The sequence below is a fragment of the Equus quagga genome, chromosome 15, assembly GCF_021613505.1.
Source record: "Equus quagga isolate Etosha38 chromosome 15, UCLA_HA_Equagga_1.0, whole genome shotgun sequence".
NCBI lineage: Eukaryota > Metazoa > Chordata > Mammalia > Perissodactyla > Equidae > Equus > Equus quagga.
This window is the reverse complement of record NC_060281.1, coordinates 73,162,602-73,186,601: the sequence shown is the minus strand read 5'-3', so window position 1 is coordinate 73,186,601 and position 24,000 is coordinate 73,162,602. Positions and strand designations below refer to the sequence as shown.

The window sequence follows — 24,000 nt, the reverse complement described above, 5'->3', positions numbered from 1 at the left end:
CAAGATCTGTGATAAATAGAATACAGGAAAGGTGATGGGATGTCACTTCAGTGATTTGGTTCCATAAGATTGTGACTTCCATCTTGCTAGGAGGACATCTTGCAGAAGTCCACATGGCAAAGAACTGAGTGTAGCCTTTGGCCAATGGTTGGTTAGGAACCGAAGCACTCAGACCAACAGCCCTCAAGGACCTGAATTAGATCAACAACTACATAAACTTGGAAACAGATCCTTCCCCATTTGAGCCTTCAGATGAGACCCAGCCCTGGTCGACATCTTGTCTATAGTCTTGTGAGAGACATTGAAGCAGAGGACCCAACTAAGCTATCCTTGGACTCCTGACCCACAGAAGTTGTGAGATTGTAAATGTGTGTTTGAAGCCACTGAATTTGTGGAAATTAACAAATTTCCACAAATAGATAAGTAACACACACGTTTGATAAATATACCCATTATATTTTCATTCGAGTCACTAATGAAAGTGTTTTAGAGAACAGTGCCAAGTCACAATACTGGTTCACTCCACTAGAAGTCATTCCTAAGTTGATATTGATCAATTAATTAGTACTCCCTTAGGTTTATTTGTGCAAGAAATGTCCTTGTGCTTCCTCTTGCTCTGTATTTCCTTATGTTTATATCATGCAATTTCTCACCAAATTCTTTGTCAAAATACCATATATACTATGTCTAGTAATTCTGCCCAAAAAGAGATTGGAGTTAGTCTGGCATGATTTTTTATAAATCCATGTTGACTTAGTGGTTACTCTTTTCTAATTGTTTAAAAACACATCTTTTGGATAGTTCATTTTAGCGTCTGATCTGAGATTGATACTAATATCTCTGACTTATGGTTTGCAGATTCTCCCATCCTTTCTCCTTATAAAAATAAAAAAATATTTTAGATATCACCAGTTTTCTACAATTTCTAGCAATTTTCCCATTTTTACATGAACTCTAAGATTTCATTCAATGGTTTATTGGGTTAACTTGCAAGTTTTATCAAAGCCTTGGAATGTAATTTGTTCCGGCCGGGAGTGGTGGATTCATTTAGAGCAGTCAGGTGCTCTCTTACAATCTTTATCTTCAGCTCCCTCTTACAGTGTTTATTTTACACTTTTTATTCTAAATATTATTCTTTTCAGTAGAAAAGACAGAAGCATGTTATCCATTAATCATTACACTGTGAATTTCAGCAATGGGATCTTTCCTTCCTTGCTTTTGTCCCAAACTTCATTTTTTAGGCAACAGCTTTATTGAGATGTAATTCACCTACCATACAATTCATCCTTTTAAAGTGTACAGTACAATGGTTTTCAATAGATTCACAGAGTTGTGCAACCATCACCACTATCTAATTTTAGAATATTTTTGTCACCCTAAAAAGAAACCCTGTGCTCATTAGCAGTCACTCCCCATTCCCTCCAAAACTACCTTCCTAGCCCTATACAACCACTAATCTACTGTCTCTATAAATGTTCCTATTTTGGACGTTTTATATGAATGGAATCATACAATATGTGGTCTTTTATGACTGGCTTCTTCCATTTAGCATAGTGTTTTCAAGTTCATCCATGTTATAGCATGTATCAGTACTTCTTTCTGTTTAATTGCTGAATAACATTCCATTGTATGATATATTTTATTTATCCATTCACCAGTTGATGATCCTTTGTATTATTTTTACTTTTTGTCTATTATGCATAACACTGTTATAAACATTTGTGTCCAAGTTTTTGTGTGGACAATGTTTTAATTTCTCTCAGATATGTACCTAGGAGTAGAACTGGGTTTATATCTAGGATCTGAGTCATATGGTATATGTTTAATGTTTTGAGAAACTACCAAAGTGGCTGCAATAGTTTGCATTCTCATCAGTAGTGTATGAGGGTTTCTATTTCTCCATATCTTCGTCAACACTTGCTATTGTCTATCTTTTTTATTATAACCATTCTAGAAGGTATGAAATGGCATCTCGTGATTTTAATTTGTATTTCTTTGGTGGTTTATGATATTGATCATCTTTTCACATGCTTATTATTCATTTGTAAATTTTGGGGGAGAAATCTGTATTTAAAACTTTTGCCCATTTTTAAATTGGGTTGTATTTTCATTAGTGAGTTGCAGGGGTTCTTTATGTATTCTATGTACAAGTCCCTTATCAGATATATGGTTTACAAGTATTTTCTCCCATTCTGTGGATTGTCTTTTTACTTTCTTGATGGTATCCTTTAAGCACCAAAGTTTTTAATTTGAAGAAGTTTTTAATTTTGAAGAAATTTCTTTTTTTTTATTGCTTATGCTTTTGTTGTCATATCTAAGAAACAATTGCTTAATAAAAGAGCTCTCTTGACAAGTCACATTAATTTGTAAAATTATCTTTCTCTATTCTCCCATTAACCAGTTTCTTGTTAGACTAGTGTAGGTGTTAAGAGTGAGAGCTATGAAGTCAGACTGAGTTTGGATGTTGGCATTACCACTCAATAACTTTGTAACCATAGAGAAATGACTTAACTGCTTCAAGTCTCAGTTTCTCTTCCTCTGTAAAATGGGAATAATACTGCTTCTTACCTCAAAGGTTGTGTTAAGGATTAAAATGCTTAGCATAGAGCCTTACACATAGAAAGCACTTGATAATTGATAGCTATTATTACTAGAAATCTTTTTTGAGTTTAGTATTATTTTTGCTTAAATAAAAATATTTTACTAGGTAGGTGTCTTTCTTGATTTTGTATGCACTGCAGTAACTTGCTCATGGTAGAAGTTTAATGAATATCTATTAACTTAAATTAATATATAATATATAGTGGCCCATTACATTAAGTGAGAGCTGGGATGTGTCTTAAGCTTGCTAAGGAGCTAAGTAAAAAGAGGAGAAGAGAAAACTAAAAATAAATATCACCCCTTTATCATTTGGGCTTGGGTTAACCCTTGTAAAAAAGAAAGATTGGAAGATGATGTTTCCGAAAAGGAACAGTGCTAAATATATAGAAGGCAGGGGACTAATTTAGAGAGAAAAATGGAAAAGTAAATCCCCAAATGTTGGTTGGTGGCGTAAGTCATTTTAGAAAAGATGCCAAAAGAGAAAAGTTCTCCTGTCAAGAGCAGCAGGCTGTTTTGGCATGGCTGTTCTCTGAACAATTTGAGATTTATTCTTGACTAAGACAAGGATCCTTTGTCCAAGAGCATTCTTTTATCACCTGGTGAGACTCTCATTAGTCCCTTCACCCTTCTTAGATAGGTATATGATTCGAGGTCTCAAAACACTCCCCAAGACCTTATGGTAGGGATTTTTGATCCAGAAATTTACTGGTATTTTTATTTATTTGTATATCTAATTTAGGCAAAATGATCGGAGCCTACCTCCATTTAACAATGTCCCATCTTCTACTTCACACTATATTCTTAACCTCATATGAATAAATGTCATATATATAAATTACTCAAGCCATGCAGATGATCTAATTAATGTTATCAATAAATATTTGTAGAATATGAAATTATGGTTAGATAAAAAATAAATGGTTACATAAATGAAATGTTCTTCCTTCTGCTTTCTCTTTCCCTCAGTCTTTGTCCAAATTTTACCAGTTCTTCCAAATACTGTTCAAATGGCAATCAGTGTATGTTATTTTTATGTGCAGATCATTTGGGATTTTGGTATTCAAGCCATTTTTCCTCCTATATTATAAGCTTCTGGAAGTCTAGGTCCGTGTCTTATTTGTCTTTGTATCTTCCATTACACAGTACTTTACACAAAAGTTGGTAAACAAAGGGATATTAAATGAATCATGTAATTTAATAATATATTTCTGGTGGGAATTTCTGGCACAGAATATTTAAGAAAATGTTAGTGTTACATAAATATGAGACATTAATACCCCTTCTCTTTGAAGCTTTCTCTCGGTGTTACTAAAAATTTATTGATTTGAGTGAATATACAATCTCTCTTTTCCGTCACAGGCTTCTGTCCCTAAACAGGAGCAAGTTTTTTTTTTTTTGTTTTTTTTTGAGGAAGATTAGCCCTGAGCTAACTACTGCCAGTCCTCCTCCCCTTGCCCAGGAAGCCCGGCCCCGAGCCAACATCCGTGCCCATCCTCCTCCACCCTATACATGGGACGCCCACCACAGCATGGTGTGCCAAAAAGTGCCATGTCCACACCCAGGATCCGAACCAGTGAACCCCAGGCCGCTGAGAAGCAGAACATGTGAACCCAACCGCTGCACCACCGGGCCGGCTCCGACAGGAGCAAGTTTTAAGCAGACCTCCCTTCTTCCTGATTTTTCTCTGCCTTTTTCCCTTTCCATTTCTCTCTTGTAGTTCTGTTTATCTTTTCACTGTGACTCGTTCTCTCTACTTTTTATTATTCGTGCCTCTTGCCCTTTCTTACAATTCCTAATGCTTTTTAGAACTTTGTTTCCTTGTCACCTGCTTTTTCTATTTTTGTTCTTTCTGCTTGGCTTTCTCCTGCACTTGTTGCCAGCTTCTCTCCTTGCCCTCAAGATACAGGGCGGGATTGGGTAGGAAGGAGCCCAGCTGGGCTAGGGGTGGAGCCACCTGTTCACTGCTTCAGAATTCCAAACCAGACCTGGAAGGATCGGGCTACTTAAGCATAGCAGGGGCTGAAGTCCCTATGGCCTTCCTGCTGGAGGCTAGCATTCTGGAGGACAGTTGGGACTCGGTGAGATTAGAACCTGTCTTTCTCTTTTTTTTTCTCCCCTTTTCTTCCTCCCTGTTCTTTATTTTTCACTCACCACACACAGTCTCTCTCTCCATACTATTAACTTTTCTTCTTCCTGTTTCTCCAGTGCTTACTATTTTATTTTTTCTCTGTCAACTCTGTTTAGTATTTGCCTGTCGTGTTACCCCTTCTTTCCACACATCTGTCTGTTCTCTCTCGGCACTTAACTTTTCCTACCTCTTCTCCATTTTATTCTTCTCTTTATTAATTTTCTCATCCAACGCTCTTTTTTTATTCAGTTGTTTTCTATCCACCTCTCTATTCTTTTTACCTTACTATTTCCCAGAGATGTAGCAGTAATGGCAGAAAAAATGAGCCACCCTGCCTTTCTAGGTGCCTATTCAGCCTTTCTGCTCATTCTCAGACTTGTAGTGTATTTTGATTAGGCACTGAAGACGAGTTTGTTCTCTGCACAGATAGTTAATAAGCAGTGAAATTGGATTAAGGTTGAATAGTAAATGTAAAAGCCTTAATTTTATTCTCACTTGTTTTATTTAGGTCTTTTCTGCAATACAGTGGATACAATTTGTTATGGCTACTCTGAGGTAAGTTTATTTAATCTTATGTAATATGACTGTTTAAATCAGTATAAGCAAAGCTGGAGAATTCTGAAGTTTTCTACATTTTTTTTTCCCTGGAGATTTGCTTTTATTCTATAGTTATGGGGAATGCTATTCTTTACCATGTTGATATTTTCTGATTAATGAAATGTAACAACAATAACAACAAAAAACAGATTGAGGGGTGACATCTGAAAATCAAAGGACAACTTTATTAACAGGATTGATTTGCAAAATCAGTAACAAAGTGCTCAGTTTGGCAACACATATATTAAAAGTTGGAATGATACAGAGAAGATTAGCATGGCCCCTGCAGAAGAATGACACACAAATTCATGAAACATTCCATATTTTTAAAAAATATGTGCAATTTATTTTACATCAATTATATGTCAATAAAGCTGAGAAAAAATCAAAAGCAAAGATGAAGAAGCCCCAATTGTCCTGTTTTAATGATCATTTTTTATCTCTGTCAGTGTTATAGGTTCAAGTTCACTTATTGCCTATATTGTCTTCCAGAATATACAGAAATCTCCAGAGGTGAGCAATCTCTTTTTGTGTTGGATTTGAACTTTTAATGACTTAGTCTTTGAAAGAAATGAGAGGTGTCACCTATAAATGATAGAAAAATCCTATGAATTACTTGTGAATTTGTCATTATGATACATTGAGATATTTTAGAGACTGTCAATAGGTCTCCCTTTTCTTTTAGGTAATTATTTTAACTAACTTTGAACACTGAGAGATTGACTACTAGTGTGATTTTTTTTGATATGCATTAATTATTCAAGTTAAGGAAACAGAGTGGTTGTTTGAAGCCTGTATTCAATGTAAGCATGATAGAGCCCTGCCTAGAGGTGAGTTTTTTGATGTTGAGATCTTGGTTAAATTGCTAGTGGAGTTAGGAAATAGTTCAAAGACTTTGATACACAAAAGATATTTGTTTTGCTGTTCTGGCCTTCTAGGCAATTATAATTTAACAGTGAAAATAGCAAAAATAAACATCCTACATCCTATGTAAAACTGCTCATACCAAAAAGATCAAGTCAAAAACTTTTCTTTTATTGAGGTGTATAATTGACAAATAAAAATTGTATATATTTAAGGTATTTAAAAAAACCCTAAGGGCCTGGCCCCATGAACTAGTGGTTAAGTTCTGTGTGCTCCACTTTGGCGACCTGTGTTTGGTTCCACTCGTCAGCGGCCATGCTGTGGCAGCGACCCACATACAAAATAGAGGAAGGTTGGCACAGATGTTAGGTCAGGGTGAATCTTCCTCAGCAACAAAAAAACAAAAACAAAAAGCAAACAAACAAATAACCTTTCCTGATTCAGAGAGGACCAGGAAGAGTGATATATTTGCTAGCTCAGTAAAGACTTTAAGAGAAATGTAACAACTGTTTCTCTAACCAGGCACAAAATTAGGCAAACGTAGTTCAGGACATGTATAGGAAGGCTTTTATATGTGGTAAATGTCATGGGGTTTTATTGGTCCTGCTTTAATAATAAAAATAGCTCTGTATGTTGAACACTTACCATGTTCCAACTATGCTGAGTGCTTTACATACTTTATGTTACGGGTCCTCATCACTCTCCTATGAGAAGGATGGTGTTAGCCCCATTTCACAGATGAGGAAATTGAGGCTCAAAGTCTTGAAATAACTTGTTCAAGTTACACAATGAGTAGCAGAGCAGGGATTTTTTAAATCCAACTCTTAGCTACAATCCCCCTTCAAATTATACATAATTTTTAGTATTTATTATATTTGAGACACATGTGCTCAACGTTTTAACTACATTTTTCATTTAATCCTTAAAGCAACTCTGTGAGGCAGATATTATTAGTCTGATATTATAGATGAGGAAATGGAATTCGAGTAAGGTTGAGGGACTTTCCTAAGGTCTTGTAGTTGGTAAGTGTTAGAGCTAGAATTTGAGTGCAGGAGTTGTCTTGTTCCAAAGCCTCTCCCTACATACACTTTTTAAACCACTGAAATATACTGCCTAATGAGAAGAGAATTTTGAATTTCAGAGGTATAATGTGACTATGAAAGTGAAACTAGAAAGTAGAAGTCTTGACACTGTGTTTTCACTGCCTGCCGAAGTTTCTTAGGCCACACATCTTCTGGTGATTCAGATTTCCCTGATGTTTGTTTCCTTTGCTGAAATTTGAGTCAGATGTGATTAAGTTAATAAGGGATGCGTTGCATGGTGGAGAGAGCTAAGCAAAGATTCTCAGTCTCGGTACTATTGACCTTTTGGACTAGATGATTATTTGTTGTGGGTGGCTGTCCTGCATATTAGGATGTTTAGCAGACTTTACCCACCAGATGCTTGTAACACCACTGCCCTCGCCCCCTGCCGCACAAACAGTTGTGACAACCAAAAATGTCTTGAAATATTGCAGATATTTCCTGGCGGGGTGGAGGGGGGGATCCCTTCTGGTTGAGAACCACTGCTCTAAGGTGACCTCTGGCATGACAGTGGTTTAGAACTTTATAAGGATGTGGGGTCTAGTTTGGCTTAGGTTGTGACCTTTGATTTCTCTGGCTTCAGTTCTCATACCTTTCATGTAACCAGAGCCTAAAGGACCTTAGCAATCACAAGTTCAGTGGTTCCCTCACATTCTATTTTTTGCCTAGAAAAAAATTCCGATTTTTCCAGGTTGAAAATGTCAGCTTTTCTCTGCTGCTTTCCTTTATTTCTTTATCAAAGAACATTTTTAACAGCAAAAACACATGGAAGGCATAATCTAAAAAACATAGAAATAGTCTATTAGATTAAAAATAATTGTAGTAAATTAGAGAAGTCCATGGGAAACCTTTGCTGATCAGACAGTGACTCCGAGAGGCAACCTAAAGAGAGAAGAAAGTGGCTCAGGCTAGCCAGTGTTAAAAAACCTCAAGGCAGATATACTTCACTGTACTTGTGTGGCTTCATTTCCCTATAAAGGTTACTTTTGATGTTCTTTGTAATTTGATTTCACTTGCATAGAAATATTGGGAAGCAGGGTTTTAGAAGAATGTTAATACAGGTTATTTTAGGTCTTTCACCTCACCAGGACAGACCTGGACCCAGAACTTCCCTGAGGAGAGCTTTTCACACAATGCACCCCCCACCCCACCCTGCTTATTCTGCGCTTGATTTAAATTAGACAAGTGCAAGTGTATATATATGGGGTTTTCTTTAAAGAGTTTTTGCTTTCATATTTAAGACCATGTCTTATGCTTTTTCACTTCTTCCTTGTTACCAAACACTGTGCTGATTGTATTTTCCTTAAAGCATGGGCTGCATCATACATTTCTTTGTATTACTTTCAGCATAATATGTTGTTAAACATAAGAAGGGGAAAATCTTTCTTGATTTCAATAATAGGTACTCAGTTACTTTTTGTCGTCTAATTGATTCATTTTATCTCCTTTTGTTAGAACTCCTGTTTTTCCAACCACGAGTGAAAGTATATAAACCTCTTTTTATCCTCCATTTCCCTCCTAAGATTTTAGGTATGTTTTAATGGCCAACAGCTCCCTGTATATAAGGCTTGCTCACAAAAGCCTCTTGGCTACCTTTCTCCTCCAGAGTTTATTTTGTATTCAGTTTTAATTTCTTACCCATTAACAATTATAAACTTGTAGTAGGTCATAGGCCAGTATAATCTGTGAATGTGCCATCTGGTTGGAATTTTAGTAGGCCTGCCAGAGCAAAGGCTATATATTGTTAAAATAATGGTAATAATATCTGATATTTATTAAATATAGTTTAAAATGTTATTATTTCACTTGTTTTTGTTAGCCAAGGCAACTTGATGATTTACCCCTATTAGCAAAGTATTAGCATCTTAACTTGCCTCTCATTTAGAAGAAAAGTATAAGAAAAATTCTCTTTATACAAGTGAGATTACTTCTTGTATTAGGTAGTATCTGATGATAACTTAAAATTTTTTAAATTTATTTTTTATTGTGAGATATATCAGACATAGATTAGAATGCAAAAAACATGTATGTACTGTTTACAGAATAATCATAAACAAGCCCCAGGGACAAGAAATAGAAATTACCCATACCCCAAAATATACTTAGTGTGCTCCTTCCCAGTCACAACTTTCCCCCCTCTATAGGTAACCACTGTCCAGATTTTTGTGATAATCATTTCTTTGCTTTTATGTACAGTTTAACAGTAATGTGTGTATCTCTAAACAATTTAGTTTTGCTTGTTTTTGAACCTGACATAAGTGGAATAATACTATGTGTGTTGTTTTGTGATTTGCTTTTTTCCCTCAATGTTATTTGTAAGATTTGTCCATGTTGTTGTGTATAGCTCTGGTTTATTTCATTTTCATTGATGTTTAGCATTCTATATTATGAATGTACCACAACTTATCTGTGCTATACATAATCTTGTACATGTCTTCTGGTGCACACGTGCAAAAATTTCTCTAGTGTATTTGCTTAATAACAGAATTGTTATATGCGTGCATATATGAATGTGCATATCTCCCAGATAATGCCAAACTTTTTCCAAATGGTTGTGCCAGCAGTGTATGAAAGGTCCCATTGTTTCATGTTCCCGTTAATACTTGATATTGTCAGATTTAAAAAATTTTTGCCATGGATGTATTATTTTTTTCTCATTGTGGTTTTAATTTTCATTTCCTTGATTACTAATGAGGCCAGGCATATTTTCATATATTTATGGCTGTTTGGATTTCCTCTTAAGTACCTGTTCAAATCTTTTGCCCCCATTTTTCTGTTGTGTTTTCTTATTTCTTTGTTAGAGGTTTTTTTTTTTGCTGGGAAAGATTCACCCTGAGCTAACATCAGTTGCCAATCTTCCTCTCTTTTTTTTTTCCTTCCCAAAGCCCTAGTACGTAGTTGTATATTCTAGTTGCAAGTCCTCCTAGTTCTTATATGTGAGCTGCCACCAGAGCACAGCTACTGATAGGCAAGTGGTGTAGGTCCACACCCGGGAACCAAACCCAGGCCACCAAAGCAGAGCATGCCAAACATAACCACTAGGCAATCAGGGCCGGCTCTTGTTTTTGTTTTTAATCTATTTGGATACTGGTTCTTTGTCAGTTATATGTGTAGCAAATATCTCTCCCATTTTGTGGCATGTTGTTTCACTTGGTTTATGGACACAATAATTTTTCATTTTAATGTGGTCACATTTTTCAGTTATTTCTTTTAGAGTTTTTTGTGTTTTGTTTAGGAAAACTTTCCCTAGCCAGAAGTTGAAGACATTCTCCTGTATCATTTAGAAAAAGTCTTTAAAGTTCTTGCCTTTCACATTTAGATCTTTAAACCAGTTGGAACTGATTTTTGAATGTGTGAGGTAGAAAGTAGGGGTCCAATTTTATTTTTATCCATATAGATACCCAGTTGTTAATGCATCATATTTTGAAAAGATTATCCTTTCTCCATTGATCTAAAAAGCCACCTGTGTCATATTTCAAAAGTCTGTTTATATGCTTAGGTTTTTTTCGACTCTCTATTCTGTGCCATTAGTATTTGTCCATCTCTGTGCTAGTACTACAGTAACTGTACTCTAGCTATGTATTAGGTTTTGATATGTGTAGGGCGAGTCCTCCTTCTCCTTTTTCTTCAAGAATGTCTTAGTTATCTTGAGGTTTTGTATTTCTATTTGTGTATTAGAGTCAACTTGTCAAATTGTGAAATTGTCAGATTCCGCAAGAAAATGTGTTGAGATATAACTGATACTGCATTTAATCTATGTATCAATTTAGGGAGAACTGATATTTTCATAATATTGTGTCTTACAATCCACGAGCGTGATATAGTTCTTCACTGTAGATCTTCTTTGGTGTCTCTCAATAAACATCTTATAGTTTTCTCTATAGAAGGACCAAAACTGTTTTTAGAAAAGTAGGAATGGGGAGGCCAAAAGGAGAAAGACAGAAAGTGAGAAAGACAGACTTCACCAATGTGGTCAGAAATTGAAAGACAGTATATACAATTCATACTGATATTTTTCCCCACTCTGACTTTTCATCGATATGGAAATCTGTTATAAGATGAATGAGGTCTGAGGATCTAATGTATAACATGGTGACTATAATCGATAACACTGTATTGTATAATTGAAATTTGCTAAGAGAGTAGAGCTTAAATGTTCTCACCAAAAAAAAAAAAAAAAGTAAATATGTGAGGTGATGGATGTGTTAATTAACACTCGGGGGACATCTCTTCACAATGTATATATATATACCAAATCATCACATTGTACACTTTAAATATCTTACAGTTTTGTCATTTATACCTCAATAAAGAAAAATGCAAATTAAACTATATTAAGGTTTTTAAAACTGTTTTCATTTTCTGTAAGTCATCAACCGTATTCCTGAACACTTAACAGATGATCTCATTTCCTATTTTTAGAATATATTGGCTGTGCAACTAGAGCACTTTCAATTTTTCATTTGTGTTTGTACCCATCACAAAATTTCTCATCTGTCTATTCTTTCCTTTGACTCTATAACTGCGGAAAGAATGTCTCTATGAGGGAGACGCTCCAATGCGAATCCATCCATGAGTACTCTGATTCTAGGACAGTTGGGATAGTTGTGATTACAGATTCCTTCCTACCTGGAGTATTCCTTTACATTCCACACAGTCAACCAGTAGCAGAGACCCCAGAAAAATGATGCCCAGTTTTCTACTAGAAAGGTAAAGCATAAAGATTATTGATTGTTACGTTCTCCTGGCTTTAGTCATTTATGAAATGAGGCTTTTGTTGCTTTGACAGATAAGGCCACTCTTTTATCTGAGCTTCTCTGACCTCCTCCTGGGGATATGCTGGCTCATTGAGGCACTTCTCTATGGAACTTCCGTAGTCAATAAGGACATTGTCTGCTATAACCTGCAAGCAGTTGGACAGGTGAGTGCTATTAGACTGTGACTATACCTCGTAAGGAAGGCAGGCACACTCAGATCTAAATAGAAAGCAAAGATAATCCATCTTGGGAAGTAGGACCCTTTTGTTTGTTGTTACACTTTGAAACAATAACTTTTTATTGCTTTTCCGTATTAAAAAACACTTGTTAGTGCCATCAAGTTGATTCCAACTCCTAGCGACCTTGTGTACAGCAGAGCTGAACCCCGCCCACTTTTTTTGCCCCATCTTCTCATCTTTGACTCTATGTCAAACAATGCTCTGCTTCTATTCATAGGGTTTTCGTGGCCAATTTTTTTTGGAAAAATTTGGGTGACAAGGTCATTCCTCCTAGTCTTTCTTAGTCTAGAAACTCTGCTGAGACAGGTCTACCATGGGTGACCCTGCTGGTATTTGAAATACCGGTGGCATAGCTTTCAGCATCACAGCAACACGCAGCCACCACAGTATGACAGCTGACAGATGGGTGGTGTGGTTCCCTGACCAGGAAACGAACCCTGGGCCATAGTGGTGAGAGCACTGAATCTTACCCACCAGACCACCAGGGCTGGCTTTAAAAAAGAACCCTGAAAACAGCATGATACTGGTACAAAAACAGACACACAGATCAATGGAACAGAACTGAAAGCCCTGAAATAAAACCACACATATTACGGACAGCTAATCTTCGACAAAGGTGCCAAGAACATACAATAGAGAAAAGACAGTCTCTTCAATAAATGGTTTTGGGAAAACTGGACAGCCACATGCAAAAGAATGAAAGTAGACCATTATCTCACACCATACACAAAAATAAACTCAAAATGGATCAAAGGCTGGAAGATAAGTCCTGAAACCATAAAACTCCTGGAAGATAATATAGGTAGTACACTCTTTGACATCGAACTTCAAAGGATCTTTTCGAATACCATGTCTTCTCAGACAAGGGAAACAAAAGAAAAAATAAACAAGTGGGAGTTCATCAGACTAATGAGCTTCTGCAAGGTGGAAGAAACTAGGATCAAAACCAAAAGACAACCCACCAATTGGGAGAAAATTTTTGCAAATCATATATCCCATAAGGGGTTAATCTCCATAATATATAAGGAACTCACACAACTGAACAACAAAAAAACAGCTCAATCAAAAAATGGGCAGGAGATATGAACAGACATTTTTCCAAAGAAGATATACAGATGGCCAATAAACACACGAAAAGATGTTCAACATCACTAATCATCAGGGAAATGCAAATCAAAACTACACTAAGTTACCACCTAATGCCTGTTAAAATGGCTACAATCACTAAGACTAAAAATAATAAATGTTGGAGAGGGTGTGGAGAGAAGGGAACCCTCATACACTGCTGGTCGGAATGCAAACTGGTGCAGCCACTATGGAAAACAGTATGGAGATGCCTCAAGACACTAACAATAGAACTACCATATGACTCAGTTATCCCACTATTGGGTATCTACTCAAACAACTTGAAATCAACAATCCAAAGTAACATATGTACCCCTACCCCTATGTTCATCGCAGCACTATTCACAATAGCCAAGACATGGAAACTATCTGAGTGCCCATCGACCAATGATTGGATAAAGAAGTGTTGTATATATACAATGGAATACTCCTCAGCTAGAAAAAAAGACAAATTCATTCCATTTGCAACAACATGGAAAGACCTGGAGGGAATTAGGCTTAGCGAAATAAGCCAGACTAGAAATATAAACACCAGATGATTTCACTCTTATGTGGCATATAAAAAAGCACATGGACAAAGAAAACAGTTCAATGGTTATGAGGGGTAGTGGGGTGGAGGGTGGGCACAGGGGGTGAAGGGGAGCACCTGTGTGGTAACAGACAAAAAATAATGTACAACTGAAATTTCACAATGATGTAAACTATTATGAACTCAAATAAACCCCCCCCAAAAACAACCCAAAAACAAGAAAGTAACTAACAAATGTAAACATTTTTATGAACAAAGATGTTTACCTTACCTTTTTTTTTGTTAGAAAACCCAAAAAACAAAACACTACTTGTTTATTACAGAAAATTTGGAAAATTCAGAGAAACAAAAAGATAAATAATTAAAATCATGCAGATATATTCACTCTTTAATATTTTATGTATATTATATATCTTTGCAGTCTTTTTCTCTGTAGGTATATGCATTTTAAAACAAATAAAATAATACATTAATACTTTTTATAAGCTGCTTTTATTGTGCAACATATTGTGACCATATTTCCATGTAATAAAATATTCTTCTACAATATCTTTTGAGATTACTGCATTTTTTTAAATTATAGGAATATAATAAACATTGGCTTTTGGAAATACTGCAGATGATCAGATGTGGGTTATATATCTTTCATAGATTTTCTCAATGGATTAACCCATACAGTACCATCAGTATATCAAGTTTCTTCTATATTTCTGAGACTTGCAATGTGAAAAAAGGAGAGGTTAAAATACAGTCTGTACTCACTGCTAGATGTTTCCTTTGGGATTTGTTACTAGAGGGGAAATTTCTTTCAATTTAGTAAGAAAATAATATGTAATTGGTGGTGTGAAATCCACGTACTAATGTGTTGACTATCTCATATGAATTTAAATATCTTAAAGACATACTTTACTCAATCCTGCTATAACTTCTTAAATTAAGTAGAGTTAAGGCTGTATTGTTTTCTCAGATAAGGAAATAATGTTATAGTCTTGGAAATAAAAGAATCTGCATTAGAGTCTGATTAACTTTATAACCTTAGGCAAGTACTTAATCTTTCTGAACTTCAGTCTCCTACTCTGTAAAATTCTCATCAGTAACATTTGTTGTGCTTGGCACGGATGTGATTAATGTTTATTTATTTTTTTACTTTATTGAGCTGTACATATAATAAACTACATTTATTTAAAGTGTAAAATTTGATCATTTTTTACATATGTATGCCCCCATGAAATCATCACCACAATCAAGATAACAAACATTCCTATTTCCATCACCCTCCCAAAATCATTTCAAGTGTATTTTCCTTTGCATCATAGAGCGTATGAATTATGATAGTTGCTTTTTAAAATATTTGTTGGCTATTTCCAATATCTGGCTAATTTCTTTTCTTCTTTTTGAAGATTGGTGCCTGAGCTAACAACTGTTGCCAATCTTTTTTTTTTTTATTCTTCTCCCCAAAGCCCCCCAGTACCCAGTTGTACATTCTAGTTGTGAGTGCCTCTGGTTGTGCTATGTGGGACACCACCTCAGCATGGCCTGATGAGTGGTGCCAAGTCCGCGCCCAGGATCTGAACAGGCAAGACCCCAGGCCGCTAAAGCAGAGCAAGTGAACTTAACACTCCGCCACGGGACCAGCCCCTGGCTAATTTCTAGGTTGGTGTTTGTTGATTGTTTTCTCCCATAAGATTGGGTGACATTTTTCTGTTCTTTGTATGTCAAGTAATTTAGGTTTTCATCTTGACATTGTGAATACTATGCTGCATAGACTTTGGGTCCTTTTATAATTCTCTGGAGAATCCTAATGTTTTTGTTTAACAGGCAATCACCCTGCTTACATTTACAATGTGAATTTTGTCTCATCATCTTTAGACATTTGTTCAACTCTTAGTCTAGTTCTCTAAATCTTGGCTATGCTGGTTTGGGACTGTCATATGCATGCATGGTCCAGTGGCTAGGCTGAGACTTCTAGGGAATCATGCACAAAATTAGGACATCCTCTTTTCTGGCTCTGTCACTTCTGGGATTCCCCTCCCCCCACTTTTCTACCTGAAGAGGACCCTTCTCTGGTTTCTATGGCCTAATAGATGAATTTCTATTCGAGTTTTAGGTGCCTTCATTGGGCAGCGTCATGATAGGGGTATACACCTGAGGCAAAGCTGTGAGAGAGAAAGAGAAAAAAATGTTTGGGAAACTCACTTCTGTGTGGTTCATTTCTCCATGTCTGACTCCCTTCCACAATCCTTCTGCTTTTGTTTACTTTTGAGAGTCCTCAAGTTGTTGATTTTTCTATTTTTCCCAGAATTTTTGTTTGTAATCAGTGGGAGGGATGGGCTGTAGAGGGCTTAAACACACTACCTTATTTATTTTTTATTTTTATATTTTTTAAAGATTTTGTTTTTCCTTTTTTTCCCCAAGCCCCCTGGTACATAGTTGCATATTTTTAGTTGTGGGTCCTTCTAGTTGTGGCATGTGGGGTGCCGCCTCAGCATGGCTTGATGAGTGGTGCCATGTCCGCGGCCAGGGTCTGAACCGGCGAAACCCTGGGCCACCAAGCAGAGCACGTGAACTTAACCACTCGGCCACAGGGCTGGCCCCTGCACTACCTTATTTAGTTAGTTTGTTTTGTTTTTTTTCTAATTGTGGTAAAGTATACGTAACATAAAATATACCATCTTAACCATTTTTAAGTGTACAGTTCAGTAACATTAAGTATATTCATATGGTTGTGCAACTATCACCACCATCCATCTCCAGAAATTTGCGTCATTCCAAACTGAAACTCGGTATCTAATAAACAATAATTCTCCATTTCTCTCACTTCCTAGCCCCTGGTAACCACCATTCTACTTTCTCACTCAATGAATTGGACTACTCTAGGTACCTCATATCAGTGGAATCATACAATATTTGTCCTTTTATGTCTAGCCTGTTTCATTTAGCTTAATGTCTTCAAAGTTCATCCATGTTTTAGCATGTGTCAGAATTTCATTCCTTTGTAAAGCTGAATAATATTCCATTGCATGGATATACCACATTTTATTTATCCATTCATCCATCGATGGACACTTGGGTTACTTCCATCTTTTGGCTATTGTGAATAATGCTGCTATTAACATGGGTATACAAATACCTGTTTGACGCTCTGCTTTCAGTTCCTTTGTAATTCTTTTCTCCTGCATCTCCTTGCACCCCACCTGCAAGCAACCAGTGCTTGGCTTTCAGTCACCATAGATTGGTTTGCACTTTCTAGAGAGTTATATAATTGGAATTGTACAGTATGTACTCTTTCTAATCTGGATTTTGTCAGTGTTTTGGGATCCATCCATGCTGTTGCATATATCAGTAGCTGTTTACTTTTCTTTCTTTTTGTTTTAGATTGGCACCTGAGTTAACATCTGTTGCCAATTTTTTCTTTCTTTCTTCTTCTTCTCCCCAAAGTCCCCTAGTACACAGTTGTATATTTTAGTTGCAGGTCCCTCTGGTGTGTCACGTGGGATGTTGCCCCAGCAAGGCTTGATGAGTGGTGCCATGTCCACTCCTAGGATCCAAACCCGTGAAACCCTGGCCCGCCGAAGCCTAGTGTGTGAACTTAAACCACTTGGCCGCGAGGCCGGCCCCGGTAGCTCATCACTTTTTATTACTGAGTAGTCTTCCATTGTATGGATTTACTACAATTTGCTTATCCATTCATTTCTCTTTTTTTTGTGAGGAAGATTTGACCTGAGCTAACATCTATTGCCAATCCTCCTCTTTTTTTACTTGAGGAAGATAAGCCCTGAGCTAACATCTGTGCCAATCTTTTCTACTTTGGATGTGGGGTGCTTCCACAGCATGGCTGACGAGTGGAGTAGGTCCGCACCTGGGATCTGAACCTGTGAGCCCTGGGCCGTCAAAGTGGAACGCACAGAACTTTAACTGCTCGGCCTTGGGGCTGGCCCCTATCCATTCATTTTTTGATGGACATTTGGGTCATTTCAAGTTTTTGGCTATAACAAATAAAGCTGCTATGTACATTTTTGTACAAGTCTTTGTATGTACACGTATTGCCTTTTCTCTTGAGAAAATAGCTAAGTGTAGAATGAATGTATATGGTAGTTATATGTTTAACGTTTTAAGAAATTGCTCATTTTTTGCAAAATCGTATTCTTTTATGTACCTGTAATTAGTCTGCATGGGCTGCCATAACAAAATACCACAGACTGGGTGACTTAAACTACAGAAATTTATTTTCTAGAAGTTTTGGAAGGCAGAAGTCCAGGATCAAGGTGAGCCTTTCTTCCTGACTTGTAGACAGCCACCTTCTCTTTGTACCCTCATATGACCTTTTCTCTGAGAGAGATGGGGAGAGAGAGAGAGGGATTGATTCTGAGGCAGCAATACCATGGAGTAGCTTAGCTAAATTATTGACAGCTTATTTTCCATTGATATTCTTTGGTGAGTTGCTTGTTCATATCTTTTGCTCATTTTAAAACTGGGTTTTCTTATTGTTGAATTTTGAGAATTCTTCATGTACTCTGGATACAAGTCCTTTATCAGAACAAAGATTTTCTCCTAGACTCTGGTATGTCTTTTCATTTTCTTAACAGCCTCTTTTGAAGATCAGAGGTTTTCATTTTGGTAAAGTTCAGTTTATCAATTTAGTTTTTTATTGTGTTTTCATTTTATATTTGAGGAGTCTATACTCAACCCCCAATCACGGATTTTCTCCTGTTTTCTTTTAGAAGTTTTATAGTTTTAGGGTTTACATTTGCATCTTGATCCAATTTGACTTAGTATTTGTGTATGATGTCATATACAAATGGGTTCAAGTTCATTTTTTAGCATTTACGTATATAATTGTTCCAGCACCATTTGTTGAAAAGACTATCCTTTCTCCAATGCATTGCTTTGTGCTATTGTCAAAAAACAATTGTCTATTTATGTGTTGATTTATTTCTGGACTCTTTATTATGTTCCATTGATCTATTTTTTACCTTTATGTTAAAACTGTGCTTTATTTTATAGAATTCGTTTTTAGAAAAGTTTTAGATCTATCAGAAAAATTGAGCAAATAGTACAGACAGTTGCCATAAACCCAGTTTCCCCTATTATTAACGTCTTGCCATAGTGTGGTAATTTGTTGCAATTAATGAACCAATATTGGTACATTATTATTAACTAAAGTCGGTGGTTTACATTAAGGGTCAGTCTTTGTGTTGTACAGTTCTATGGATTTTGACAAATACATAATGTCATATATCCACCATTACAGTATCATCCAGAACAGTTTCACTGTACTAAAAATTCATATTCACCAATTTATCATTATTCTCCTCACCCTCCCTCTGGCAACCATTGATCTTTTCACTCTTTCTATAGTTTTACCCTTTACAGAATATCATGTAGTTGGAATCATACAGTATATAGTCTTTTCAGACTAGCTTCTTTCACTTACTAATATGTATTTAAGGTTCCTCCCAGTCTTATTGTGGCTTGCTTGCTCATTTCTCTTTATTCATTGTATGGATTTACCACAATTTTTTTTATCCATTCACTTGTTGAAAGACATCTTGATTGCTTCCAGGTTTTGGCAGTTACAAATAAAGCTGCTGTAAACATTCATGTGCAGGTTTTTGTGTGGCCGTAAGTTTTCAACTCAAGTGGGTAAATAACTAGGAGCATGATTGCTGGCTTATATGGTAAGCCTATGTTTAGCTTTATAAAAATCTACCAAACTGTCTTCCAAAATATCTATATCATTTTGCACTCCCACCAGCAATAAATGACAGTCACTGTTGCCCCATATCCTCACTAGCACTTGGTGTCAGTGTTTTGGATTTTATTCCATTCTAATAGGTGTATAGTGGTATCTCATTGTTTTAATTGCAATTCCATAATGACTTACGATATTGAGCATCTTTTTATATGCTCATTTGCTATCTATATATCTTTTTTGGTGAGGTATCATTCAGATCTTTTGTTTTCTTAATGTTAAATTTTAAGAGTCGTTTGTATGTTGTGGATATAATTAATCAATCATATATGTTTTAAGAAATATTTTCTCCCCATCTGTGGCTTGTCTTTTCATTCTTTTTACAGTGTCTTTTGCAGAACAGATATTTTTAATTTTTTTAAATAAGGTTAAATTCACATAACCCATAATTATCCATTTTCAAGTGAACAATTTAGTGGCATTTAGTACATTCACAGTGTTGTGCAAACATCAGCTCTATGTGGTTCCACAACACTTTCATTACCCCAAAAGGAAGCTCCATACCCATTAAGCAGTTATTCCTCCATCTACCCCACTCTTCCACCAGGCCCTGGAAACCACCAGTCTGCATTCTGTCTTTCTTCTTCTGGATGTTTCATATAAATGGAATCATACGATATGTGACCTTTTGTGTCTGGCTTCCTTCACTTGCATAATGTTTTCAAGATTCATCCATGTTATAGCATGTATCAGTACTTCATTCCTTTTTTATGGCTGAATAACATTCCATCATATGTATATATCACAATTTGTTTATCTATTCACCCATTGATGGACATGTGACTTGTTTCCACCTTTTGGCTGATGTGAATAGTGCTGCTGTGAATATTTGTATACATGTATTTGTTTGAATACTTGTTTTCTAATAAAGTCCAACATCCATTTTGTCTTTCATGGATCATACTTTTATTGTTGTATCTAAAAACTCATCACTAAACCCAAAGTCACCTGTTTTTTCTCCTGTGTTATCTTCTAGTTGTTTTATAATTTTGTATTTTACATTTAGGTCTATGATTCATTTTGAGTTATTTTTTATGAAAGGTATAAGGTCTTTTTCTTCATATTTTTTCATAGGGATGTCCAATAGTTCCAGCACCATTTGTTGAAAATACTTTCCTTTCTCCCCCAAATTACCTTTACTCCTTTGTCAAAGATTAGTTGATTGTATTATTGTTAGCATGGTATGTCTTTCTCCATCCCTTTACTTTTAATTCATCTGTGACTTTATATTTAAAATGAGTTTTTTGTAGGCGACATATCTTGTTTTTTATCCACTCTGACAGTTACTGTCTTTTAAAAAAATTTTTATTGAGGTGTAATTGGTATATAACACTATGTGGAGTTTCAGGTGTACAACATGATTCAATATTTGTATGCATTGTAAAATGATCACCGCAGTTTACCATCCATCAGCATACATAGTTGCAATTTTTTGTTCTTATGATGAGAACTTTTAAGATTCTTTTATTGAAGTATAATTGACATACAATATCCTGTTAGTTTCAGGTGTACATTGTAGTGATTCAATATTTATGTACAATATGAAATGATCACCACATAAGTCTAGTTACCATCTGTCACCATATAAAGTTAATGTCAAGAAAACAATCTTAGTAAAAAATGAGCAGAGGACTTGAACAGACATTTTTCCAAAGAAGACTTATAGAGAACTTTTAAGATTTACTCTCTTAGCAACTTTCAAATATACAATATAGTATTATTAACTATAGTCACCATGTTGTACTTTACATCCCCATGACTTGCTTATTTTATAACTGAAAGTTTGTGCCTTTTGGCCTCAGTCACCTGTTTTGCTGATCCCTGACTCTCACCTCTGGCAACCACCAATTTGTTCTCTGTATCTATGAACTTGGTGTTTTTAAAAAAAATTCCACATATAAGTGAGATCATACAATATTTGTCTTTCTCTGTCTTAGCATAATGGCTTCAAGTTCCATCCATGTTGCTGCAAATGGCAAGATTTCATTCTTTTTTATGGCCAAATAATATTCCTTTGTATATATATACCAGCCAACCCTGGTGGTCTGGTGTTTAAGATTTTGGGCTTTCACTGTATGGCCTCAGTGTGTTTCCCAGTGAGAAAACAACACCACCTGTCTCTCAGTTGTCATATTGTAGTATCTGCTCAGTTGCTGGGATGCTGAAAGCATCCAGTATTTTAATTACCAGCAGTGTTACCTAACATGGTGGACAGGTTTCAATGGAGCTTCCAGAGTAAGAAAGGCGAGGAAGAAGGACCTTGGCAGCCATTTCCAAAAATATCGGCCTTGAAAACCCTATGAATAGCAGTGTAGCATTGTCTGGTACGGCGCCAGAGGTTGAGAGGATAGTGAAAAAAGAATGGGCAGGGTTCCACTCTGCTGTACACAGAATTGCTAAGAGTCAGAATTGACTTGACAGTACTAACAACAATAAATACATATGCCACATCTTCTTTATCCATTCATCTATCGATGGACACTCAGGTTGTTTTTTTAACTTGGCTATTGTAAATAATGCTGCAATGAACAAGGGGGTACATATATCTTTTCGAGTTAGTGTTTTTGTTTCCTTTGGCTAAATACCCAGAAGTAGAATTGCTGGATCATCAGGTAGTTCTATTTTTAATTTTTTGAGGAACCTCCATACTGTTTCATAGTGGTTGCATCAATATATGTTCCCACCAACAGTGCGCAAGGATTCTGTTTTTTGCACATCCTTGCTAAGACTTGTTATTTCTTGTCTTTTTGATACTACTCGTTCTATCCAGTGTGAGGTGATATCTCATTGTGGTTTTGCTTTGCTTTTTCCTGATGATCAGTGATGTTGAGCATCTTTTCATGTACATGTTGGCCATCTTACATGTTCTTTGGAAAAATGTCTATTCAGCTCTTTTTTTTTGCTATTGAGTTGTATGAGTTCTTTATATTTTAGATATTAACCCCTTATCAGATATATGCTTTGCAGATATTTTCTCCCATTCAGTAAGTTGCCTTTTCAATTTTTTTTTTGGTGAGGAAGATTGTTCCTGAGTTAACGTCTGTTGCCAATCTTCCTGTTTTTGCTTGAGGAAGATTGTCCCTGAGTTAACATCTGTGCCAATCTTCCTCTACTTTGTATGTGGGTCGCTGCCACATCATGGCTTGATGAGCATTATGTAGGTCTGCACCTGGAATCTGAACCCACAGAACCCAGCCGCGAAAGCAGAGCATGTGAACTTAACCACTATGGCACCAGCCCAGCCCCTTCAGTTGTTGATGGTTTCCTTTGCTGTGCAAAGCTTTTTAGTTCGATGTAGTCCCACTTATTTATTTTTGCTTTTGTTGTCTTTGCTTTTGGTGTCAGATAAAAAAAATCATCACGAAGACTGATATCAAGGAGCTTGCTGCCTATGTTTTCTTCTAGGAGATGTATGGTTTCAGGTCTTACATTCAAGTCTTTAATCCATTTTGAGTTAATTTTTATATATGGTGTAAGATCTTGGTCCAGTCTCATTCTTTTGCATGTGGCCGTCCAATTTTCCCAACACCATTCATTGAAGACACTGTCCGTTCTCCATTGTGTATTATTAACTCCTTTGTCTTAAATTAATTGTCCACATATGCATGGGTTTATTTCTGGGTTCTCTGTTCAGTTTTGTTGGTCTATGTGTCTGGTTTAATGCCAATGTTTTGATTACTATAGCTTTGTGATATAGTTTGAAATCAGGGAGCATGATGCCTCCAGCTTTGTTCTTCTTTTTCAAGATTGCTTTCACTATTTGGAGTCTTATTGTGGTTCCATACAAATTTTAGGATTATTCTATTTCTGTGAAAAGTGGTTTGGAATTTTGATAGGGATTGCACTGAATCTGTAGATTGCTTTAAGTAGTATGGACATTTTAACAATATTAATTCTTCTAGCCCATGAGCATGGGATATATTTCCATTTATTCGTGTCTTCTTCAATTTCTTTCATTAATGTCTTATAGTTTTCAGTGTATGTGTCTTTTACCTTCTTGGTTAAATATATTCCTGGGTATTTTATTCTTTTTACTTATTTATTTTTTCTGAGCAAGATTTGCCCTGAGCTGACATCTGTTGCCAATGTTCCTCCTTTTTGCTTGAGGAAGATTAGCCCTGAGTTAACATCTGTGCCAGTCTTCCTCTACTTTGTATGTAGGTTGCTGCCACAGCATGGCTGACCAGTGTTGTAGGTCTGCACTTGGGATCTGAACCCGTGAACCTGGCCTGCCAAAGCAGAGTGTACTGAAGTTAACCAGTATGCCATGGGACCAGCCCTAGTATTTTATTCTTTTTGATGCAGTTGTTTTCTTAATTTCTCTCT

At 36.2% G+C, this 24,000-nt stretch overlaps 1 protein-coding gene and 1 non-coding gene across 3 annotated transcripts in view; both read left to right on the top strand.

The window, feature by feature from the left end:
* The window catches only part of TMEM116 (transmembrane protein 116), a 71,178-nt gene that overhangs the window by 6,123 nt on the left and 41,055 nt on the right, over positions 1 to 24,000 (top strand). For both annotated transcript variants that reach the window (XM_046640373.1, XM_046640372.1), the window contains exons 2-4: positions 5,238 to 5,284; positions 5,776 to 5,839; positions 12,062 to 12,193. In XM_046640373.1, coding sequence (XP_046496329.1) covers positions 5,238 to 5,284; positions 5,776 to 5,839; positions 12,062 to 12,193 — 243 coding nt within the window. The remainder of the gene's footprint in view (positions 1 to 5,237; positions 5,285 to 5,775; positions 5,840 to 12,061; positions 12,194 to 24,000) is intronic.
* On the top strand, positions 5,547 to 5,654 carry LOC124227479 (U6 spliceosomal RNA). The gene has a single exon (XR_006885489.1). It is a non-coding gene; the product is annotated as a U6 spliceosomal RNA (small nuclear RNA).